Source organism: Struthio camelus, chromosome 1 (genome assembly GCF_040807025.1).
Source record: "Struthio camelus isolate bStrCam1 chromosome 1, bStrCam1.hap1, whole genome shotgun sequence".
Taxonomy (NCBI): Eukaryota; Metazoa; Chordata; class Aves; order Struthioniformes; family Struthionidae; genus Struthio; species Struthio camelus.
The window spans coordinates 163,859,091-163,880,941 of NC_090942.1; the positions used below are offsets into that span (position 1 = coordinate 163,859,091).

General features: G+C 42.6%; 2 protein-coding genes across 9 annotated transcripts in view; one reads left to right on the top strand and one right to left on the bottom strand.

The window, feature by feature from the left end:
• GGACT (gamma-glutamylamine cyclotransferase) overlaps positions 1–11,674 on the top strand; it is a 36,370-nt gene extending 24,696 nt beyond the window's left edge. For 6 of the 7 annotated variants that reach the window (XM_068928055.1, XM_068928041.1, XM_068928085.1 and 3 more), the window contains one exon: positions 7,594–11,674. In XM_068928055.1, the coding sequence (XP_068784156.1) occupies positions 7,599–8,072 (474 nt within the window). In that variant the 5' untranslated portion in view covers positions 7,594–7,598 and the 3' untranslated portion in view covers positions 8,073–11,674. Of the gene's footprint in view, positions 1–5,150; positions 6,425–7,593 lie in introns of those variants that run through there. The other variant, XM_009680081.2, reaches the window with a different exon arrangement.
• PCCA (propionyl-CoA carboxylase subunit alpha) overlaps positions 11,391–21,851 on the bottom strand; it is a 314,254-nt gene continuing 303,793 nt past the window's right edge. For both annotated transcript variants that reach the window (XM_068928028.1, XM_068928023.1), the window contains 2 exons: positions 15,343–15,420; positions 11,391–11,764 (listed from right to left, as the gene is read on the bottom strand). In XM_068928028.1, the coding sequence (XP_068784129.1) occupies positions 11,696–11,764; positions 15,343–15,420 (147 nt within the window). In that variant the 3' untranslated portion in view covers positions 11,391–11,695. The remainder of the gene's footprint in view (positions 11,765–15,342; positions 15,421–21,851) is intronic.

Consider the following 21,851-nt stretch of genomic DNA (forward strand, 5'->3'; position numbering starts at 1 on the left):
CCTTGATTCGGCTTTTATGTTGTCGAGGGCAAGGGGCTGCTCTTGCCGGCTGCTGTTTCAGTGCCTCCTGTCCAGCCTGACTCCTCGTCCTCGGGGGAGAGGAGTGACATTTCTGAAGAGGGAATTTTGCTGTACTGTGACCCGGGCGTCTCTCCGCTCCCCATAAAGCAGGGAATTGCTTCTGGTGCAGTTTTTCCTATCCCCTGCCAGCACTGCTTTGTGGCAGTGTACCTCGTGCAACCGTCCGGGACAACCCTGATCTTTTATAACCCTTCCATTTCTCTCTCTCACCATCTTTTCAGTGCAGGAAAAATATGTTTGTTCCCAAGCGGAGGAGGATCCCCGAGCTGCTTGCCGCGTTTCACAGGCTGAGATGCGCCTCTCGATACAAAATAGCTAACTGAACATTGTGGGTATTGGCATGTAAATCAGTGTGCTGACCTTGCTGGGAAAACTGTTTCTAAGCTCCGAACTGTATTCTGAGTTTCAGGATGTCGGCGGTTTGAAGCACTGTGGTATGCTCTGCATGTCAATGACAGAAACCACTTCAAATTCACAGTAGTATTTGAAACTGTACTGGGAGCAGCATGGGGAGGGAGCAGGAGGGGATGCTGCTGAAAGTTGTTTGCCATTACAGAAAAATGTAGAAATTGGGCATTTAATTTTTTTTTTTCTTTTTGTGTAGATATAAGAGGTTCTGCATCTAAAGGTGCAGAGATGACATATTACTACATATGCCATTCAAGTCAAGTGTCCCATACTTGAAATGAGGCATAATGCTGCATGGGATTTTGAGAAGTTGTCTCTGTTAAGCTGTTAACTTACCCTAAGGCAGGTTTAATGGTATCATCCATGAGAGTTTGGATAAATGTCTGTTTTTCAGTACCTCCAGTGAAGAGTAAGACGTTGAGGTATCAGAGAATTCTTCCAAAATTGCAGCCCGTTACTCAAGCTCTTTGACTCAGAAGAAGGGGCATCAGGCAAAGCGTTGGGCGGTGAGGTAAAAAACAAAAAGCTGTTTCGGTCTCGCACGCGCACGTGCAGGTTAGCTGTGGTGCTGTGGCCACCTAAAGGCCATGGGCTCTGGATGCTCACAGGGCCTCCGAAAGTGGTCAAGACAGTTGACAGCAGGAAGAACCCTTTATGCACTATTAAGTCATTGCCTCAGGCTTAAAAAGCTTCTGGACTTGACGTCAGGAAAGTGTCACCGTCTTCTCGCCTTGTTCTTATGCTCTTCTCTCGGTGGCTGCTATGGGCTGCTGTCAGATAGAGGACACTGGGCTAGAAGCATCTTTGCTGTGACTTAAAATGCTCGTTCTTACGTCCTCACAGCTTTTATCATTAGAAAGCTTTTCTGAACTAACTTGATTATTTTGTGCTGAAATTCTGGCCTGCTGTTTGTTCTGTCTGGTATGTACATGGAGAACCAGTTGTCCCTTCTTTAAAACTTTTACCTATAGTTTTAGGTAATTATGCCCCATCTCATCAGCTCCTTCTTAGGCTCCACTTGTTTAATCTGTGCCCTAAAATCCTATTTGTAGACTCCTTTTCTCAGTGCTCTCCCCGAGCTCTTCCTAACCACCTTAGCAGCCCGCGTGTCTTTAAAATGTGGTAGCAAAAACTTGGTACAATGTTCTGAGGTGTTGTTAGAAAAATCACTTCATGTATTCTGTAAAGCTGTTTATATGCTTGCGTAAAAGTTGCTTGCATAGCATGTCACTCAGTCATATTCAACGGGGTCCTTTTCCTCGGAAGAGCTATAGTGGCTTATTCTCCATCCTCTCTGTGCTGTTAACTGCTCCCCAGCGTTGCAGTGTCGCATCTTATCTGTTCAATGCAATCCTGCTTTTTTTTTTTTTGTTGGACAGTTTTTCTTTGGGTGAGAAATTTGTTGGGGCTTTGAGGAGGGTGAGTTGCTTTTTTGTTTCGATTTGGGGTTTTTTGGTTTTTTGCGTTGTTTTGGTTAGACCTGGATTTGTTCACATCCATTGACTTTCCATCGTCTCCATCCTCCTTTTCTTGTCCTCCCGATGTACTTGCATCCCCTCCTGTCTCTGCATTGTCTAGAGGTTGAGTATGTTAATCGGAGTCTAAAAATACACCTCGCGTGTTTGTGCATCACATCCCGACATGTTTTTGTGTGCGGTGATTTTATTGGCTTGTCGTTTGGAGCCCTCTGTTACTGCTCGTAGCATCCCCTCTGGGAATAGAAATCTCTTTGGTAACGATAAAAATTAATCTAACAAAGTTTCTCGACACAGTAGAATTGAACGTGATTTAAAACGGTTTCAAACAGATAAAAAACACGTATTTGCCGTGATGCCAAATTAGTGCTAGGGATTTTAGCAGCAGTGGGTTTTGTGATATAAACCATCCAAGGGTGAAATGAAAAGTGTCTGCGAAGTAGGTTAAGTGCAGTTGCCGGCAGTGCCCGGTAGTGCCCAGCGTGGCGTGCGTCGCTATAATACCCTTGTTTGTTTTCACAAACCGGCGCTTCATCGTTCCTGCGCGAGTGACTGCTGAGCGGGGCCCGTAACCTCTTGATTTCAAAGGAGCCATCGTGTTTCAGTGGTGCCGCTGTGGTTAATGCAAGAAAGGTGTCTTGCCATAAACTTTTCCGAGGTATTCGGCGAGGTTGGAAAGGGGTCGGCCCAAGCAGGAAGCCCTTGTCTGCGCTGTAAAGAAAATAGCGAGTAACAAAATGAAAGCATCAAAGAGCCAACAGGATGCGGTCCCCCGAGTCCTCTCTGGCATGCGAGTCCCTCTTGAAAGTCAGCATTGAGTGAAGGGTGACCTTAAAACTCACTTCATTCAAACAGCCTGAGCTCAAGTTTAAAGTTCAAGGCATTTTGTTTTTTCACCTGTTTCCTACAGTTTTAAGAAACTTCTGAAGAATTAATGTGTAACTATATCTGGTCACTGAGCCAACACTGAGAATTTTTCTCAAGGGAAAATAATGTTACTGTATAGAGACAGAGAAACGGATACTTTGAGTCGCAAGAAAATGTTTCGGCCAAATAAAACCCAAAACCGCTGTTACTGCAATCGTAAACATCCCTGGGGCCAGCATGCTGTTTAGTATTTTATTTTTAAAAGAAGCCTGTAGGATCCAATAATTGTCTGAATCATAGGGATGTTTTTATTTATTTATTTTTAAAGGGTATTTATTATTGATGCTGCTGCTGTTGGGGAAATGAGGCAGAGGTTTTGCTGTTGGCACAACCTGGGAACAAAGAGCCTGACTGGGACGGTTCAGTTTCATCTGCAATTACATGTTGACTAAGGCAGCGTTTAGTAATTGGTCTCCTGGCCATCGCTTTCTCGCCGTACTCGAATTGTTAGATAGCAAGAAAAAAAGTAAATAACTAAAACGCTGTCTTAGACAAGGGCAGGCGTGAAGACAGCGGTTAAACCTTGGTGCCGCTCGTCGCGAGCTCCAGCCCGGGGTGCTGCCTAGCGTCGCCTGCGAACGACTTGTAGCGTAACCCAGCAGCGCGTTCTTGCTCCGTGATCCTAAAACAGCTGTTTTATTTTCTAATCTTAAATCTTGCCTAACAAAGTGACTGGTAATAGCTTCCACCAGCGGGTTGGACGGGTCACCTTTCATCGTTAAAAGAAATAGTTTGAAAAGATGACATACAGATTTCACTCGCGTTTCCCCATGTCGTTAAATTTTAATGATCGTGGTATGAATATTTCATGAAAGTACCTTTTGAATGGGTTTGTTTTGTCCTGGCAGCTAATACACAGTATAGAGCCTGATGATTTTTTTTTTTCTTTTTTTCCTTCCCTCCCCATAAGGTAGTTTAGTGTAGGTATGAGGTGTCAAAGTGGATTAAGGGAGAGAAGGCTACTTTCGGTGTCGCTGTTGATTATTCGGTGAAGGTATGCCGTGCTATCTGGAGCTGTTTGCAGCTGCCCAGGGAAAGCCATTGAAAAGAAGACCTGAAGATTAAATTCTGCTCTTTACTGTCCTGCCACAAGGTGGCTGAAAATGTTTTTAAAGCACACAAAATGTGAATGCTGCAAATTATGCTAATGTGTGTAACAGTTTTTCTAGAATGCAATATGCAGCACACAGAAGACAGGATTTATTACCTAGAAAATTGTATAAGTTGTGTTTGTAGGCCAGTACATTCAGAAAATGTTTTTATCAAATTTATTTCAGTCACTTCTCAACGGGGGTTGTAGCGGCTGTGGGCTTGTTATTGTTTTTTAACAAAACAAGAAGCCAACGTACGCAGTTTATCCTGGGTGAACAGTAAGACCAGTTGTAGAAGGAAGTTACTGTAAAGTTACAGTGGGAAGCTTAGCTGCCAGTCTTTTTTTAAGTCTCGATTTTTGAAGTACTGCAAATCGAAGACTTGTAAGACGCTGTTTATGCATAAACAGTGACTGAAACGTCAGATTCCTAGTTATTTCCATTTATACTGCTTGGTTGGTGAATTCATTTACTTAAATGTTAATACAAAAACACCTATCCAACCCAGGGTTAGCAATTTTTTTTCGACTATGCTGGCCCTGCAGTTGGGTGACCTATGTATTTCTTTAAATCGGTGTTAATCAAATGTTTCCAAATAGCCAGAAACATGTACTTAATTTTTGGCAGTTTTGGTAGTTGTAACACTTTTCCCTCAGACTTTTCCAAAGCTGATCTTTAGATATACAGTAAGGATTCGTCTTTTGTTTAATGGAAATGAAGCATGTATTTTCTTACAGATGCACCACTTGCTATTGAGCTTTTTATGTGCGTTTTAGGTTTCCCTTTTTATTTTTTAACTTATTAACTCTGACAAGTAACCTCTTGGTTGTGAACAATTTAATTCACAATTCATTTTTCTGATTCAAAGTGAACACGAGTGCCCTAATCCCCTAATGGGAATTAATTGCATGTTTCAGTGCTTAACTCTGATCCTTTCTCAATCCCCACTGGGAGAAGTTTCTTCCTGAAGGATCTGTGTTTGTTATTCAAAACACAATCTGAAAGGTAATGATTTTTCTTATAAAAGGGAGTCAGGCCAACTGAATATTAATGTTCTTTTTATTGTGAGGGAATGAGCTGCATCCAAAAAACTCATTTATGTCATGAAGGATAAATTATGCTGAAGTATATCTAATAAAATAGAGACAAAAAATCAGTGTAGTCTTTTTCCTTAAGTGAAAGCTGTTTGCCAGCAAATAAAGGCATACACAATTTTTGCTTCGAAATCTGTATTCTCTTACAGTAAGAGACAAATTGTTCATTTCACCAAGGGGGAAATTGCTCTGCTACTGGTTAAAAGGCATGATTATTTAAATGACAACTCTTCTCGACCAGTAATGCACCCTTTTGGATAATCTAGCTGGTCTAACCGTTTACTAAAATAAGAGCAATTAGCAGAAAACTTGTTAATTTTCTACTTCCACTCTGTTTTTAAGGCTGTTCCAAACTATCCCCACGCCGTTTCATAACCCTCTCTCGGAAAGGAGTTGCTCGTGCTCCTCTGATGCTCAGTGGCTGGCAGTGAGCTGCCAAACTGCTGCACGGGGTGAAACTGAGACGGTCTCTGAACAGCTTAGGGACTGATGGCAACGTTTGGAAAACCATCAAACAGTGCAAAACTGCTTTTATTACACAGAAACAGTGGGGGATGAGCAGGGGGTAGCATCAAAAATAGCTGAGGAACAAGGAAGACATTTCCCCCCCACCCCGTCTTTTAGTAAAGCAGCTCTTTTTCTGCTATATAAACCACTCTTGAGTGTTTTATGCTCACAATTAAAAGACGGAGTTGTCCGTGGTCGCTTCGTTCCCAAGAGAGGGCCAGCGCGTGTATGAAGCGGCTACTTTGGGCCCAAAGTGGTTTAGCAGAACATCACGCATTTCGGGTATTTGACAAGGAGCTGAAGAGCTGTATTTCACCTGGCCTTGCTGCCAACACACGTGGTCTTCAGTGTTGTTAACGCTGAAGTACAGGTTCCCCCTGCTCTCCGAGATAAATGGAAATAATATTTGTCCTATTCACTCAGACAGGAAGGGTGAGCGTGCTCACGAAGACCATGTCGTCTGGCCTTATCAGCTCTGTAAATTAGGTTTGTCAGCTAGGAGTTATTAAAAGCACAGAAGGGAACTGTTGTTGGGGTTTTTTGTGTGTGTGTTTTTCCCTGACCGAGTAGGACAAACGTGTCCTTGTGCTTGTGACGGCAGCTTTCAAATAGCACTGACTCAGTGTGGATGTGCGTGCTGTCGGCCGCCCCCACCTCTTCCGCCCCCCAGGCCCACGAGAAGCTGATATTTAGCTTTACTTCTCGTCTGGGAGTCAGCGCCTGGGACCTTCACGCCAAAGCTACAGGAAACCCCTCGGCCTCTTCCATCGACCAACTCGACCAACGCCAGGCTAAATGTCCTCGCATACCTCCTTTTGCAGCACCGTGTTTGTTTTTTAAGGTCTGGGGTAAAGCCTTTTCATTCCTCTTAATGACAGTTCCTCTGTCTTGGTGATGTCCCAGTTTATGCATAGTTAGTTGCTGCAGCTGCAAGCATCGTGTTTCTTGCTTTTTTTTCTTCTTGCTTTTTTTTAACGTTGTGACCAAGCTGTACTATTACATGAAAAAATACCGTCATTCAAATGCTGCCATCATGTATCATAACGTGACTGGAAGTCTGGATGCTTTAATCTGCTTTCGAATGATTAATGCTTTATTATATATTATGTGTTTTATTATACCATGGAACAACTAGATGCTCAAATTTCCAAACTGAACTGAAGCTCTTCTATTATTGATTAATGTGGTTTCTCAAACGTTGAATACTGCTACGTATAGGTGACAGTGAATAGAAGAGCGAGGTAACTAGGCCCTTTTCCCGGATTGCGTTGGACAGCACCCTCGTGGCTACAGCGCCCAGTGCTCCTGGGCTGGTGCTTGACCAAATGTATCAGGTCAGACTATTAAAAAAAAAAAAAAAAAACCCTCCAAAGGAACAAAATAAAATGACACCGTGGCTGCACTTCTGCAAATTGCAAAAACTAGACTCAATAGGGGTAGTTAAACCCTAAATGCAGTAGACCAACATAATAAATTTACTGCTTAACTAAACTGAACCATGTTTTGTTTGTTCTTTTTTTTTCGTAGAGGATGTGCTAATTCGAGCTTGTTTCCATCACTGGGATGGCTCCTGGGTTGCTTGTGGTTTGTCGCTAAGCACGATGCCATGCTAACTGCAGCAAGGCTCCTATAATCATGAGAAAGAGACAATCAAGAAAGGCTCTAGTTTTACTCGGGCTCAGAACTGCACTGAATAATGTTGTAGATGCTGTAGAGAAACAATGGGATATAATTTGATTTCGGCAAAGAATTACAAGAGTGACCTTCCCCTGATGTCTCCTTACAGTTTTTTTTATTCAACGGTTTTAAAAGATACTCAAATTTAATATGTTTTCTAAACATCATAATGTAGAACTAGAGACCAGCTTTGCATGCGCCCTTCCAGTTTTGCATGCGTGAGATGGGTTTGTGTGCACGCATGCCTTTCTGCAGTGAACTTTCAGCTAAGAGCGTTTGCCAGCACAGTTGTGCGTAACGTGGGTGTAACGTGTGCCTTTGTCCCCTCTGCAGGTGCGATGGCTCGCATCTTCGTGTACGGCACGCTTAAGCAGGGCCAGCCCAACTACCAGCACATGCTCAACACTGCCAAGGGCATCGCAAAATTCCAAGGACGGGGACGCACCGTGGAGAAATACCCGCTGGTGATCGCCGGAAAATATAACATTCCTTATATGCTGAACATCCCGGGCACGGGACACCACGTTGCTGGAGAGATTTATTCCGTCGACGACCAGATGCTGCAATTCCTCGATGAATTTGAAGGCTGCCCGAACATGTATCAGCGTACCCCGATGAGCATCGAAGTGGTGGAGTGGGAAGGGAAAAGCAGCGTACCTGGCGAGAGGCCAGCCGCGCACAGCATCATGGAGTGCTTCGTGTACAGCACGACCACCTACCAGCCCGAGTGGGTAAATCTCCCGTACTATGACAATTACGATTCCTCGGGGAAACACGGCCTTTCTTACGTGCTACGGGAAAGTCGAGATTAGACACGGAAGATCACACAGCAGTGGCAAGACGGAGCACTGCGCACATGTCGATCGGAAGCCTTTCCAGGAAATCTGTAATGCCTTTTGGTTAAAACACACATTCTTTTGTAACCTTCCAAGCACAAAAATATTGATTTTTTTTTTTAATGTTAAAGTGTTATAGGCATAGCAACTGGAACTCACCCCAAACTGGTAAAAATCCTGCTAGCCCACTAACCTGATGTGAATAACTGGTTTTGCTTGATGAGTAGAATAACTGGATCTGTGCGCATCAGTCTTGGGGGTTAGGTTTTTTTTTTCTCCACCCCCCCCTTTGCCTCAGTAAATGGCTGAGGTAAATGAGAGGCAGTTGAACTGACTGCCTTTTGACCTGAATTGGTAAATTTTCGTGCGTGGTCTCTAAGGTGGGTGGAACAATAATACTATTGCACTAATAGCTAAAACTGATTAAAAATCACGTCTGAAAACAAAGTAAAGCAGACCTCACATTTAATATTGACTTGTTATAGTGTTTATTAGGTTACTGAATGTAAACAGGGGCAAGCAAACATCTCTTGAGCAGAAATGACTGCATAGATATTATGTGCTTCACGAAAAATCTGCAATTACTGTAGAAATAGTGGAGACAAAAGACTGTTCTTACTCTATGTTGTAATGTTATTCTGACAAGGAGATGACTATTTTTAAAACATTTTTAGTTTTATAAGGTACTTTGAAGAAATATTCATAATATAAGAGAATTACATTTAAAATCATATTTTTTTAATTTAGCATCATAGCACTTTAGCTACCTTTACAGTTCACTGAGTAACTGTGGGACTTGGGGAGCAAAAAAAAAAAAAAAAAAAAAAGGAGAAAGAAAAAAAAAAGAAAAAACAGACCTGATTTTAGCTGCCTGCTGCATGACAGCAGATGCAGCTGTTGTGAGTGCTTATTATCAAGGTGACTTTTAGCCAAGCACTTTAGTGCAGAACTTGCAACCATATGCAAACTAAATTTCCTATTGAGGGAAGATTTTTATAGACTTTATTAAAATTATCCAGAGGACCTGTTTTAAGATTATTACAATATTTACAGTAAAAAAAAACTACAGAGAGAAGACTCTTCCCTTGGACCCCCCACTACCCCTGCTTGTCTCTGCACTAGCTGGGAAAATCATGTTTTTTCTTCTGCTACCCTACTATGCCTTATATTTTCTTCAACTGTAACGTTTGGTACGTATGTATCATACAATATACAAAGCTGCCCAAAGGGCAAGGGTGTGGAATGTATTCCATGGAGTGAGCTAAAGTACACTTCAAGGTACTAAGGATACAGTTAAGATAATGTTGTACTTCTGCTTCCTCGGCGGTAGCTCTGTGATGCCTGTGGCAGATCAGCGCAGTGATCAAGGGTAGAGTGTCAACCTAAACTTACTAGTAATAGACACTACCGCATCTCACTTAGGGGGGGAAGAAAGGCAGAAGGCTAATTTTTGTGTAGTAGGCCAACTGAACAATTTAAAAATAGAATACTTCTCTCATATTTTCGTAGTATTTTTCTTTTAAGTTTAGGACAACCTGCAGAATCTGAAAGGTGTTCCTTTTAAAAGTGGCAAGGGAAATTCATGGTAATGTCTGCAGGGTCTCTGCCTCACTTTCTCTAACTGCAAAAGCATTAACTTTCCTGGCAGTCAGGTACTACCAAAACACTCTACTTGCTCATTTTGATGGATTTTGTAAGCTAGTTAATAAAGTAGATGCCCGTGCTGCATTACCTCCCCCTTGAGCTTGTGATTTAATCATCAACATCTCTAATAACGTGGAAAATGCCTCTTCAATCAACTGTTTCAAGCACAATGAACCTCTGTGTTTGAAAAATGAGTGACCAGCCCTGCCATGGCTTTCCCTTCCCCCAACCCTTCACTTTCTGGTGAAGGGTCCCGGTGTCGCTGGCTGGAGAGATTTTTTTTTTTTTTTCCAGGTATTAGCATGAACCTGCAGCTCCCAGGTGAGAAAATGATAGCAAACTGCCTCCTCTCTGAGCTAGCACTAAAAGCAAAGCAGGAGGGCTCACTTGCCTATATAATCAGGCAACCACGTTTAGAGTAGCATGCCACAACATCCCATGGCAGTAAGTTCCTCAGAGGAAAGAAAGAAAAAAAAACATTCATCTGTTCTGACCATGTCTCCGGGTAATAAGAACGCAGAGGATCCAGGGACAGGAGTGTATCTGAAGTACCAGCCATGCCTGAGAACCTCTGCAAGGCTCCTAAAGCCGGAGAGCCAAGCCTAGCTAGAAAGACTTGCACATGAAATATGGTTACTTCCCAGGCAGTATCTACCAATTTTCTAACCATTAGGTAGAAGGGAATATTAAGATTCTGGCTAAAGAAATTGGACATTGGCATATGGCAAATGATGACTGTCTGTGGGATGATTCTGGGCAGATTTAGATTTGTTTTCCATAATGACTGTTCAAAGGGCCCAACATCACTAGCCAGCCTGGTGCTGTAGTATCATGCATGAGGGTATAAGACAGACATGATGGGTCTTTCAGCTTTGTAGGAACCAAAACTTAATAACTAAAAAAAATACATATATATAGCTTTACAGCCTAGGAATGGATCAGCAGCTCTTCTTTTATGATGGAGGCCTGCCAGTTTTTAACAATACAGATATCAATAGCATTTCTGAGCCTACTAATGCAAAAAAAAGAAAGAAAGAAAGAAAGAAAGAAAGAAAAAAACCAAACCACCAGCCCTCTCACTTCTGTTCACACCCCTTAAATAGTCCTCCTCTCCAGGGCCTGATTTTTCCATATTGTATATGAGCTTTTCCAGCAGGAGCTAATCATTAGGAACAGTTCTTGTTCTTCACAGAGGCTCAATATAGTTTGGCAAGACGCTCTGCACAACATACGATCAGAAGCTCAGGTGTTCCTTTCCCTTACGTGTTTAGGAGGCAGCAGTATGCTGGGCCTGAGGGAAAGGAAGCACCTCTAGCAATATTGGGGGGAGTGGGGGGTTAAGGGGATTCAAGGACTGCACCAGCTACTTAAGGAAGAACTTCCCTCCAGTAATCAACAGAAATAAAATTACTAACCAGCAATTTAAATCCAGCCCATACAAAGGTTTTAAAACATTACAATAAATCTGAGCAGCATTCAAGCCTTTGGCAGTAATTGTTCAATGCTGACACAGAGTAAAGGAAAACTGCTCGGTTCATTCACTGGTTGATTTTTTTCACTCTTGCCATCTGTACAACTTGGTTGGTATCTCAAACCAATGATATTACCATGGATGAATCATATTTGGGGTTTGGTTGTGTTTGCTTTCTAAAAAAAGAGGCTTTTCCTGTTTTAAAGCAGAAAGAGTATTTTTATTGATTTTTATTTGATCTTGAAAAAAAAAAAAAACCACAGGAGAATTACAAAGGTTATGTACAAGTATTTCTAAAGTAAAAATCTGGGATCTGTTGCCAAGGTTTAACATCTGTGTTTGCTGTCTTAACCACTGACACAATAAATATGACCATATAAAATCTTGCGCTTAGGACTGTCGATTTTCTGTTTTGTATTGCCTTAATTTTACACTATGGCTGGAAATAAAGGTTTAGCTCATTCGGCAGTGTGAAGGCAACATTTCATTCCAGTTCCACCAGCAGATCTCCTTCTCCAACAGTATCACCAGCTTTGCAGTGAACAGCTTTCACCTGCAGCACAGAAACAGAAATAATTTCAAATTGTCTTCAATCGCATAAATACACATTTTGGCTGACAGTGCATATCTACAGCATCATGTCTGCATGTACAAGGCACACACAGGATAAATGACCGCTATACCACACTGGAAGGGGCCGGCAGCGGACGCAGCCTGCCCTCTGCTCAGGGCAGCTGAGTTTGGGGCATCCCCGAGGACAGAGACGCCACAGCTGGCTCCAGGGTGGAGCAAATCATGCCCGGAGCTCCACCGCGCTCTATCAAGGTATACAGGCACCTACCACTTGCTGTTTTTCTTATGACTTTGGTGCTTGAAGGTCTGAAGGTCAAATTTGAGATAGGCATTTAAAAGTTAAAAAGCACCTTTCGTCCACCTGTTTGCCCTATTGGTCACTTACTACTAATATCTTAAATCTTTTAGAAGACAGTCTGAGTACTGAACATTCACATGCGTACTTTTCAAAGAAATGGGCAATGAAAAATCCCAGTATTTCTTCCATTGCACATTTTAAATATAACTGAATGTTGGGATTGCAGCAGTGAAGCTGGGTTTTCCTCAGTTCTCACACAGCTGAAATTAAAGGATCCAAATTCAGATTTGAATCAATGATGTCACTGAAAATACAGGAATAAGGTGACAGTTTCTGCAAACAGCAGCCATAATACCTTAACTCTCTCAAAGACTGAAGTGAAGAAGAATAATTTGGAACATCAAGGGCCATTAGTTCTTCCTAAAGCATACTTTTAGTAAAATAAAACAGTGATGAGAGTGGCAAAGAGCTATAATCGTCAAACACAACTGCCTCTGTAGATGAAATCTACACTCACCTAAAGCCTCCTGAATTTTAAAAACATACACTTGTCCCACAGTTCCTCTATAAAAGGCTGTAATATGTAAAGTCCTTTCTAGCACATGAAGCGCCAGAAAAAAATAGCTGAAGCTCTATATTAGAGTTTGCTTGCAGTGCAACCCAAAGCTCATATAAACATACCCAAATAGTTAAAACCACATTCAGCAGTTACCTCAGGTTAGTCATTCAAATGTCACCCTAGGCTCCTAAGGGCGATCTGAAGCCAACCCTAAATATCAGGCTACTATGGCTACACTATGACCCATCTCTGAGCTAGGTAGGCTAAAGCCACGTGAGCTGTAAGCATAACTTTGGCTCTGTGGCATAGACATATTCATAGCATTGTCAAGAAAATGAAGCTTAATGCTCTACACAGGCAAAAACACAAGTCTGAAGTACAAAAAAAGAGCTTTATTTCTAAGTCAACGTCTTTGCAGCCTACCAGATTCCTCAGTCCCAATCTTTTGAGATGAAAGCAGCGTGAAAAATACTACTTTTCTTTTTATACAAAGCCAAGGTTCAGCAAACAGTACCTCACTAGTATTCTAAACTCCCCAGTGATTTTTGAAATGTGATTTTTGAAATGTACTGGCAGCCAGTGTGGCCAGCTCTTTCTGACCCACGTCCAGCTGTCCCCTAAGAGCAAGGAGGCAGTCAAGTCGCTCTCCATCTTTTACTCATTTTTAAACCATCTGCAACTGGAGTAAATTCAAAGCAGATAAAAACAAGGCACTTTTCTCTTTTCTCACAATTACAAATAGGAAGATGGAGTTTGATGCAGAAAAGGAATTCAGAGGGGGAATGAAAATGGAACATCTTCCAGCTGAAGACAAATGACCTGAGTTATGAAACATAGCTTCAAAGCACAAAACCGTGGACCAGCAGCCAGTGCCAAACATCCCATCCCTGCAGAGCAGTCAGGTTATATTAGCACTGCGAGCCATAACTTTGTAATGCAGAATGGGATGACTTCTGGTTATCATTGGCTTCATTTCTACCCACCCCAAAACTACTTTGCTTTTTTCAATTCTTAAAATTCTAAAGAATCACATCAGCTTATTGTCAAACTGGAGACATCGTAAGGCACACATCAGGCCCACTGACAGGCCCATGCACCTTTCAAAATCTGTTTTAATAGAAGCACCATCTAAGGCAAATGTGGTTTCTATGATGTGGCATCTGTATGGAAGGAGTGGGAGATATTTATTATTCGGAAAGCGCAAGGAGGTTTCAAAGGGACAGGCTCATGGGTTGCCGCACACCTTGGTGGGAAAGGGGAGGTTAAAGTAAAAGAAAAGTGGGGTGGGGGGGTACTGGCATTTTAATAGCAAATGCTTACTAGTTAAAAATGGTGAATGCATAGAGCAGCAATAAGGAGGTTTAAAAAAAAGCAAGAAAAGATGAAAATAAATAAATGCTAGCAAATATTACTCAAATGAGAAAATAAAATATAAAGGAATTAATGCACGAAGGAAAATAATAAAGTGTCAATGTTACAGCCACAGGAGAAGGTATGTTCTTTCTCTGAGACTGTTTTTCCTCAAGACCCAATTTTGCGTTAGATGCACTGGAAGAGGCAAGCCCCGAGTCCCAGCCTCAATGACGATTTCAGTACTGTGCCAAATAATCCTTTCTTGTAAACACACAAACAGTCCTTGGCATAGAGACCAATCTTCAGATCTCAGCAAATCTTGCCAACGACTAACCTAGTCTCTGACCTAGCGAGGCTGGCTCCTTGCTGCCTCCCTCTGGGCTAATGAATCTCGCACTGGTTTTTAACAAAATGGTGCTTCAGTGAGAGCAGAGGGTTCGGTCCCCAGCCAGAAAGGGGTTAAGACATACTAGGAAAAGCAAGAGAAGGGAGAATATATAATCCATATCTTTGGCGAGGACTCCAGCCGATGACGCCTCAAGAAGGACTCTCTGCTCTTCCTTTGAAAAGGAGGAGCTCGGCACCTATTTGAGGCGAGTGTTTCAGGCTGTGAATTGTAATCTGGCACAGGAATGCCCTGAGGCCCTGACTTGGGGGCTGACAGTCCCCAAAACAGATGGGATTTAAGGCACGCCCTTGTCATAAGCGTAACCAGTTCCCTGCTCAGTGCTGGTGATGGTGCATCCTGCACCGCAGCAGGACAGTACCCAGCCCAGGGGCTGCAACGCTGATCCCTTGCAGCAAGCTATCACAGTGCACAGTCTTGCAAAGCTTAATGCATTTGCAGCTCTAGGCTTCATATTTAACAGTCACAATAATCAAAAAATTGCTCTTCTCATCTTCCTGCAGAAACACTTTCTGCGCCTTGCTCTGAGTGTTTTTATAATGGCAAATTATCTGTCAGTAGTGAATTAACTGGCATAGAGCTCTCTCTCCATCAGTTGCTCTCTGAAAACATGGAATTCGGAGAAATGGGCTGCAACATCTTCAGGCTTTCAATTCAGCTTGGCATTGTAGCATCACAGAAAACAAATCATTTCAGAGAAAAAGAGTTACATAAATTTCTGAAGCCAGTAAAACTATTTCCCGCTGTGCTATCCAAGGCTCAGAACTATTTAACAGCATTCACAGCAGATGTAAATGTTAAAAATTAAAGACACCTCACTTCAGAAGACTTATAAAAATCACACTTAATTCCCTAACAACCCGAATCTTCTTTTTCTTCCTTTTTAAATTCTATCCTATTTGACAAGTTGCATATGGCTTTAAGTGACCCAAGGTAGCTTACCTTGCCTGTTTTAGCAGCAGTCATACTGTTCTGCATTTTCATTGCTTCAATTACACAAATCTCTTGACCTTCTGCAACCTGATAAAATTAAAGCAGTACAAAATGAGGACAGACGTTTTAAAATGCGCTAAGTGTACATGATTTTTTTCTGTAGAATAAAGGGATTATTTCATTAAATGCTATAAAAAGACTTTTATGGCACATGTAAAGTTTGCCAGCTACACATAATCATGGCACAAATCACAGCATCATTGTTGCTTTTGACGAATCGAAGGTAAAATAGGGAAAAGGAATCACCTACTTAAAAATATCACCCCAATCACACCTGAGAAGTTCCTCTCCTCTCCCATCCCATCTACTCAGCTCCAGCTTTCACAGTTCACATTTCACATCCATCACAGTTCGACATCAATTAATTCCAGACCAAAATTTAACTTGTGCCGTTTCAGCTGCGGAGCCTTTGCTTTGCTTCCCTGGCGCACATCCCACGGATACGAATCCTGATGCAGAAGCCAAAAGTTTCTTGGCACGAGTGCCGGGGAGCACAGCTAGGGGCTCTGACGATACCCCACAGACCAGCACGGAGCAGCAAGTCACACCTTCACACGTGGCAGTAGCTGGACGGCGGTTGGCGCCATCAGACTGCCAGAACGGCGCACGCCTGCGAGGAAACACCAAGTTTTATCCACGGGGGAGGGATCACAGATGGAAAAGGGTAATTTTCACCACAACTGATGGCTCTTAAAGGGAAACACTTAAGATTCGTCTTTCTGCTAGTCTGCGCTCTGCTAACAGGCATGTGCAAGCCCAAGGTCGCGAGCGACCCGCTGCGGCGCTCCGCTGGGCTCACTGCGGCCCTCCCCGGCGCCTTGCAGCACACAGCGCAGAGCAAAAGGCCGCTCGAGGTTTTATGATGTGTCTGAGGGGTTTGCCTACATATGAGGGCGAAAAAAACCCACTTGATTTGCCTACACATGAGGGGAAAAAGCACTTGATTCAGAATCCACCCCTCTTGTAACCCAGCGGTCGCCCAGGCATGCCACGAAGACGGTTTACGGTGCAGACGGAAAGCCACTGGCCCTATATGCCAACATTCAGGACTTGCATAGACATGCTTCTCTGAGACATCTGGCTCCGTGTCCACTGCAATACTTTTCATATGGCTCTTTTGCTGACTTGAAACTCTGCCTTTCTTTTCGTGTCCAAGCAAATTATGGGAAGCTTTCCCTCCGATGCCAAAAAGTTTCATTAAAGAAGCAATTTGAGACCTCTAGAGATCTGGTCTATGCATTGTTATACACGGCGCTTCTCTCAGAATATATTTGCTAATAAATATTTTTTTTCTCTCCAAATACATGTAAAATGAATAATAAATACCTGAGGACAAGAATAGACAAGTTGGAAGGAATATATCGTCTAACAGACAGGTGTTAAGGCAGAGATCAAATGCGTGCTGTATGAAGCACATCCTGAAAACTTAAATAAAGCTTTTATTCTTAAGTGACCACTAGAAGTAAGCACTTCCCAGCACCAGCACTCTTCTTGGCTAACATTAAGTGTATGTTTTATGCAACGACTGAAAAGCATTGATGCCTGCCTGGATTCTGAACAAGAAAGAAAAAAAAAATTATTAAAAGACACTTATGCACTATTTCTTCAACAGACTGCCAAGAACAATGTGATGGGATTTTTGGAGTATATAAAGCTGTGGGAGCACGGTGTGATAACCGGATACAGAAGAAAAACCAAGATCCAACACTTCAACCGCAGAAATTCCATCCTGAGCATCAGGTGACCGTTTAAATCATTAGCTGTGTCAAGTTTGGTGAAGAGTGTCAAAGACTTGCTCTTTGTGCCGTTATTTCCCTTCTGTCCCACCTCCACCTGCCTTTTGTCCCTGCCCTTCCACACCTGCTGCTCCATCTGAAGCTTTTTTCCAGCAGCTTTTTCTTTCCTTCCTGCTTTTCCCCCTCCCACCGCTCAACTTTTCTTCCATCTGCTCTCAGCTTTCCAGATATTTCTGAGGTCAAGAGGAAGCTACAAACATCTACTTCCATTGAAGAAAAAAGGCAAGCATGTTTTTCCATTTGCATGGCACGTTTCACAAACAAATTCACCTGCCTATGGTTAAACTCGGCCATCAGCACGACAAGAACACGCACCTCTAAAGGCTGCTGAAAATTGAGAAACTGAGGAGTGCGAATCTGCATTTAGTGGCCTAATTTCAAGAGCACAAGAACCTTTTCTCTTGAGCCTCAGTGTGATTCAGTTTACCAAAATCTAAAATGGCTTAATGAGGTGGATGGCATGCAAATTCATCAATTAACAGTTATCTAAAGGGAGTTCTGAAAATATATTTACTGTACAAGTGCTAAGCAGAATCGTCACTGCACACGTCAAGTATGGCAGTAAAAGGCTACTATGTACTAGTGCTGTGGCACGGAAACATCCACAAATTTGAATTTCTCTGTTTCCCACCTTTCTCAAAAAGACTATTTTTGCATTTCATGTAATACCTGCAAGGTTGATGACGAAGGAATTGGTAACTAGGAAGTAAAACCTCCACCGAGCCAGTAAAATACATAGACAAAGTAACCAGTGAACATCTTGTAGTCTTACTAATTGAGAGGGAAGGCGGCACTTTCAGCAGGCCCCCCATGTTAAAGTGCTGTGTCAGTACTTCCGATAATGTGCAATTTGTTGAAACTTGCTTTGGTGGAAGTGTCACTTGAGCACAGAATTTTAATTAGTGTTCTTATGTGAAACCTTTATAGCTCAACTTATTGTGTTGCAAAGCAACAAATCCTAAAATTAGGCACTTGTATCTCTCTCTTTCTCTTTTTCAGTCTTTTGGGCATTGTCCAATTTCTTTCATTATATAATTGCACATATCCTTTTGCCTGTTATTTAGCCTGCAAATGAAAATCGTAGTACAATTTCTTGTTTTCTAACTCATTTAAGGATTTATCCGGACTACTTTTTAAAGTTGTATTTTCTTCATATGATTTATTTCCTGCAGCGGATAGTAAAACAATGCAAACCATCATTTTTACATTTCAGTTTATAGAGAGGTCTCAGTGATGACCTAAATCTGTCAAAGCAGGCAAATAAAAACAAAAAAAAATCTGATTGATTGGAGCCAAGCGAAATAAATGTACCCCTTTTGTTAAAAGAAATAAAACTCAGGTGATCTTTCCCACAGACTTATACTGCTGACAAATCCACCTTTACATTGCTTGGAATATGAAAATAAATGAGCGATTTACTGTCAGACCTGCCCTCTGTATTTTAACAGTTTATTTCTGTGAGGTTCAGTTCAAAGTATCTGTTCGGTTTTGTTCTCCCCAGAGTGAAAAAGAAAAACAAAAAAAGAGAGAAAATCAAAAATCCCATCATTGAAGAGGTGGGTACCTACCATCGTGATGTTGCTAACAATTGCTAACAGGCATGAACTTCGGAGGAGTCAACAGCGCTGTCTGAGGAACTTGGGAACTGCGCGGTGCGTTTTTTATCTACTCTAGACCAAAGATTACGCACCGCGCAGGGACCCTGAAAAGCCGCAAGGCTGACCTGTTTCCATCGCACCTACAGGAGGAGCATGAAGAACGACTGCAGGCACGGAGCTGCCTCCGTAAGACGCCGAGCTACAAGAAGGCAAGGGGCACCTGAGGGCCCCGCTCCGAAGGGATCTCTGCGAATATCGCACACTTTCCCGCAGACTTTTGTGAATCATCTCATGGAGACTTACTGATTGTGACAGGACGTCTTCAACGTCAGGCAAATGCAAAATGGTCCCAAGCCCCGCAAGTCTTTCCGATGAACCCAGTGGGCGCTGATGTACTCCTCCGCTCCCTGTCTAATTGGGGTAAAGTTTGCCGAGCTGAAGCCGAGCACCTTTCATGCGGCTCGCCGCGTCCTCGCCCCTGACACGGGGTCAGGGTGCACATTCGCGTCCGATTAGCAAAGTGGCGCTCATTAAGCGGCGGCCGGCCTCGCGCCCGAAAGGAGCTCGCTCGAAGGGGAGCTCGGCCCATTTACTCAGCAGATTTTAGCATTTTAAGGAGGCCTGCGTGTCACACAGTATTGCGCCGTTTTGAGGAGTTTCAGACATCTCCAGCTGATGATTAATTGTGAGTGATGGGAAATAAAATCCAGTAAAGCCAGCTGCTTGCCATGGTCGGCAAAATTACTATAATGGATATAGGCTGCCAATTTTCCAGTTTTACTGGCAAGTCTTCCAAGTGTAATTAAGGGAAGTTATAAATGATATGGAAATCTATCAAGTCCCATTTATTTTCAGAGGACTCTTTCCCCTGAGACTTTTATCTTCAAGCTTATAGTTTGCTTTGTTGTGCTAATGATTTAAACCACTTCTTATTTCTGATTAAAGCCCCCAATGTCCTTCGTAAGAAGTTAGATCCACCGTATTCGCAAAGATTTAAAGAAACAGAAGCCTTTTAAAGTGGTGTTTGTTAGCCAGGCTGAGCTCTCGCCTCCTCTGCGGAGGCGAAAGAGGGCGGCCTCCATCTTAGGCACCAGCTACCTTTTGGATTTCCGTCTCTGAACGAACCTGAGGATTTCAGAAAGATCCGGTGGGGGGAAAGACCTGGAGCGAGGGAGCAGAGAGAATGAAAAATAAAACAAAAAGCCCACCGTCGACAACACAACAAAAACCCCAAGGTCCCCCCAAAAGACGAAAGCCTCCAAAAAATAAAGACTGGAGGCGCCGCCTGAGACGCCAGCCATTTAGCACAGGGTGGTGTTGCTCACTAATGTCGTTTGATTTGGAATAAAAGCATGAAAATGATGTGCAAAGGCCTAAAATTGGAGATGTGAAGGATGACTGCACCGTATTCCATTTCTCAATTTCATCCTTCAGAGCCACAAAATGGGGGTGATACAGTTACTGGATGAGATTTACAGTAACAGCTGTGGTCTTCCCACACAAGGGAGGACCTTCTAATGGGCTAAGGTCTGTTTTGAACAGACGGGGAGTAGCAAAACAAGGTTCCCTATTAAGGGTGTGCAGCAATATTCCCGATAAAGAAAATGAGGGAGTAGCAGTCAGATTGCTTTAAGGCACCTACATCTCCTTTCGCCGTTTCAAAACGGGAGCTGGTTTAGAAAGCGCTAACTGCTAAATAAAGGAAAGGCACGTAAATGTAAGGGCTTGGTTTTTTTTCTTAATCTCCTCGCTGCAAACAGTAAAGAACGCACAGGAACCAGTGCCAGGGGCATATGGCTTTCTCCTGCGCTGAACACTCATACAAAAGACAGGTTCATCAGTCATTGGAGTATCTGGATAAAAAATTAGCTCCTGATGGATGGTATTTAGAGCTTACCTGCTGCTAGTACATTACCAGCGAAACACGGGTTTTGGAACCCACATGACATTAGAAACTGCAGACCATGAAACACCCCACGTGCGAGCGCGCTCATAACGTACGCCAGGTTATACAAAATAAGAAATAAGCTATTTAAACCCTCTGCCTAAAATTGGGCCCGCTGCAAGGAACCCTGGGTCAGCCCTACACAGGCCAATTAATGCACAGCATCTGCTGTATAGAAGCCGCGCATGGAGCACTTCCGAATGATTTCAGCAATTAAAAGAAAACTGTTTCCTGCCTGTTCTGACAGCAACTGTTTCAATGCAAGAGTGAGCACCAAATCATTGTGTGCAGCTGAAAAAATTAAGTCCTTTTTTTTTTTTTTTTTTAATCTTGTGAAAAGGGGGTGGGCGGGATGAAGATTTCTTATGGAATCGGATCGTTCTTTTGTTGTCCGACATTCTGTGTTTTTCTGCCAAATTAGACAGAAGGCTCCGAGGGTTTACGGGGCCCTCTACAGTATCACCTTCTGGTGCACTGTGGCTCCCTAAAAAGATGGATCAATATCAACCCTGCTGATTTGCCTACAAAAGCGGAAATCCCTTCAATTACATTTTTAAGACCTTTATATTTAGAACACAGGTGCTCCAACGCGTAACATTTTCAAGGCTCTCGGATCTGAAGAAGAAAAAAAAAAACAATTACAGCCCTCAGCAAAAAAGCGTCTTGGATTTAGTTAAAAGTGAAGTGAGAATTGGATTTTATTGGTGTCTCCTTTCTGAGCTTTGGGGAGACACCAATAAATAGCCCTCGTTATTCCCATTATACTAAGACTCGTGTCCCCATCACTTCTTATAAACTGAGAAGGGACAATGTAAGACTGTTCTACACGAAATCTAGTTAACCTGTCTTGAGGATTCAGAAGTATTCTCTTGTAGCTTTCTGCAAAATAATTATAAACATTCATTTTATTTATGCTACGCAAAAACACTGAACAGTGAATTAACTAGGTATTTACCACCTTTATGAAAATACTGCTCGCTCCTTTTTTTTTTGCTTTAACTTAGTCCATACTGGTATCATTTCCTTCCTAGATTTTTTTCTCTATGACTTGTTGGCATTCTGGCAGCAAGTATCTAACAAGAAAACAAATCAGGAGGAACTGGATGAGGAGCAATTGAA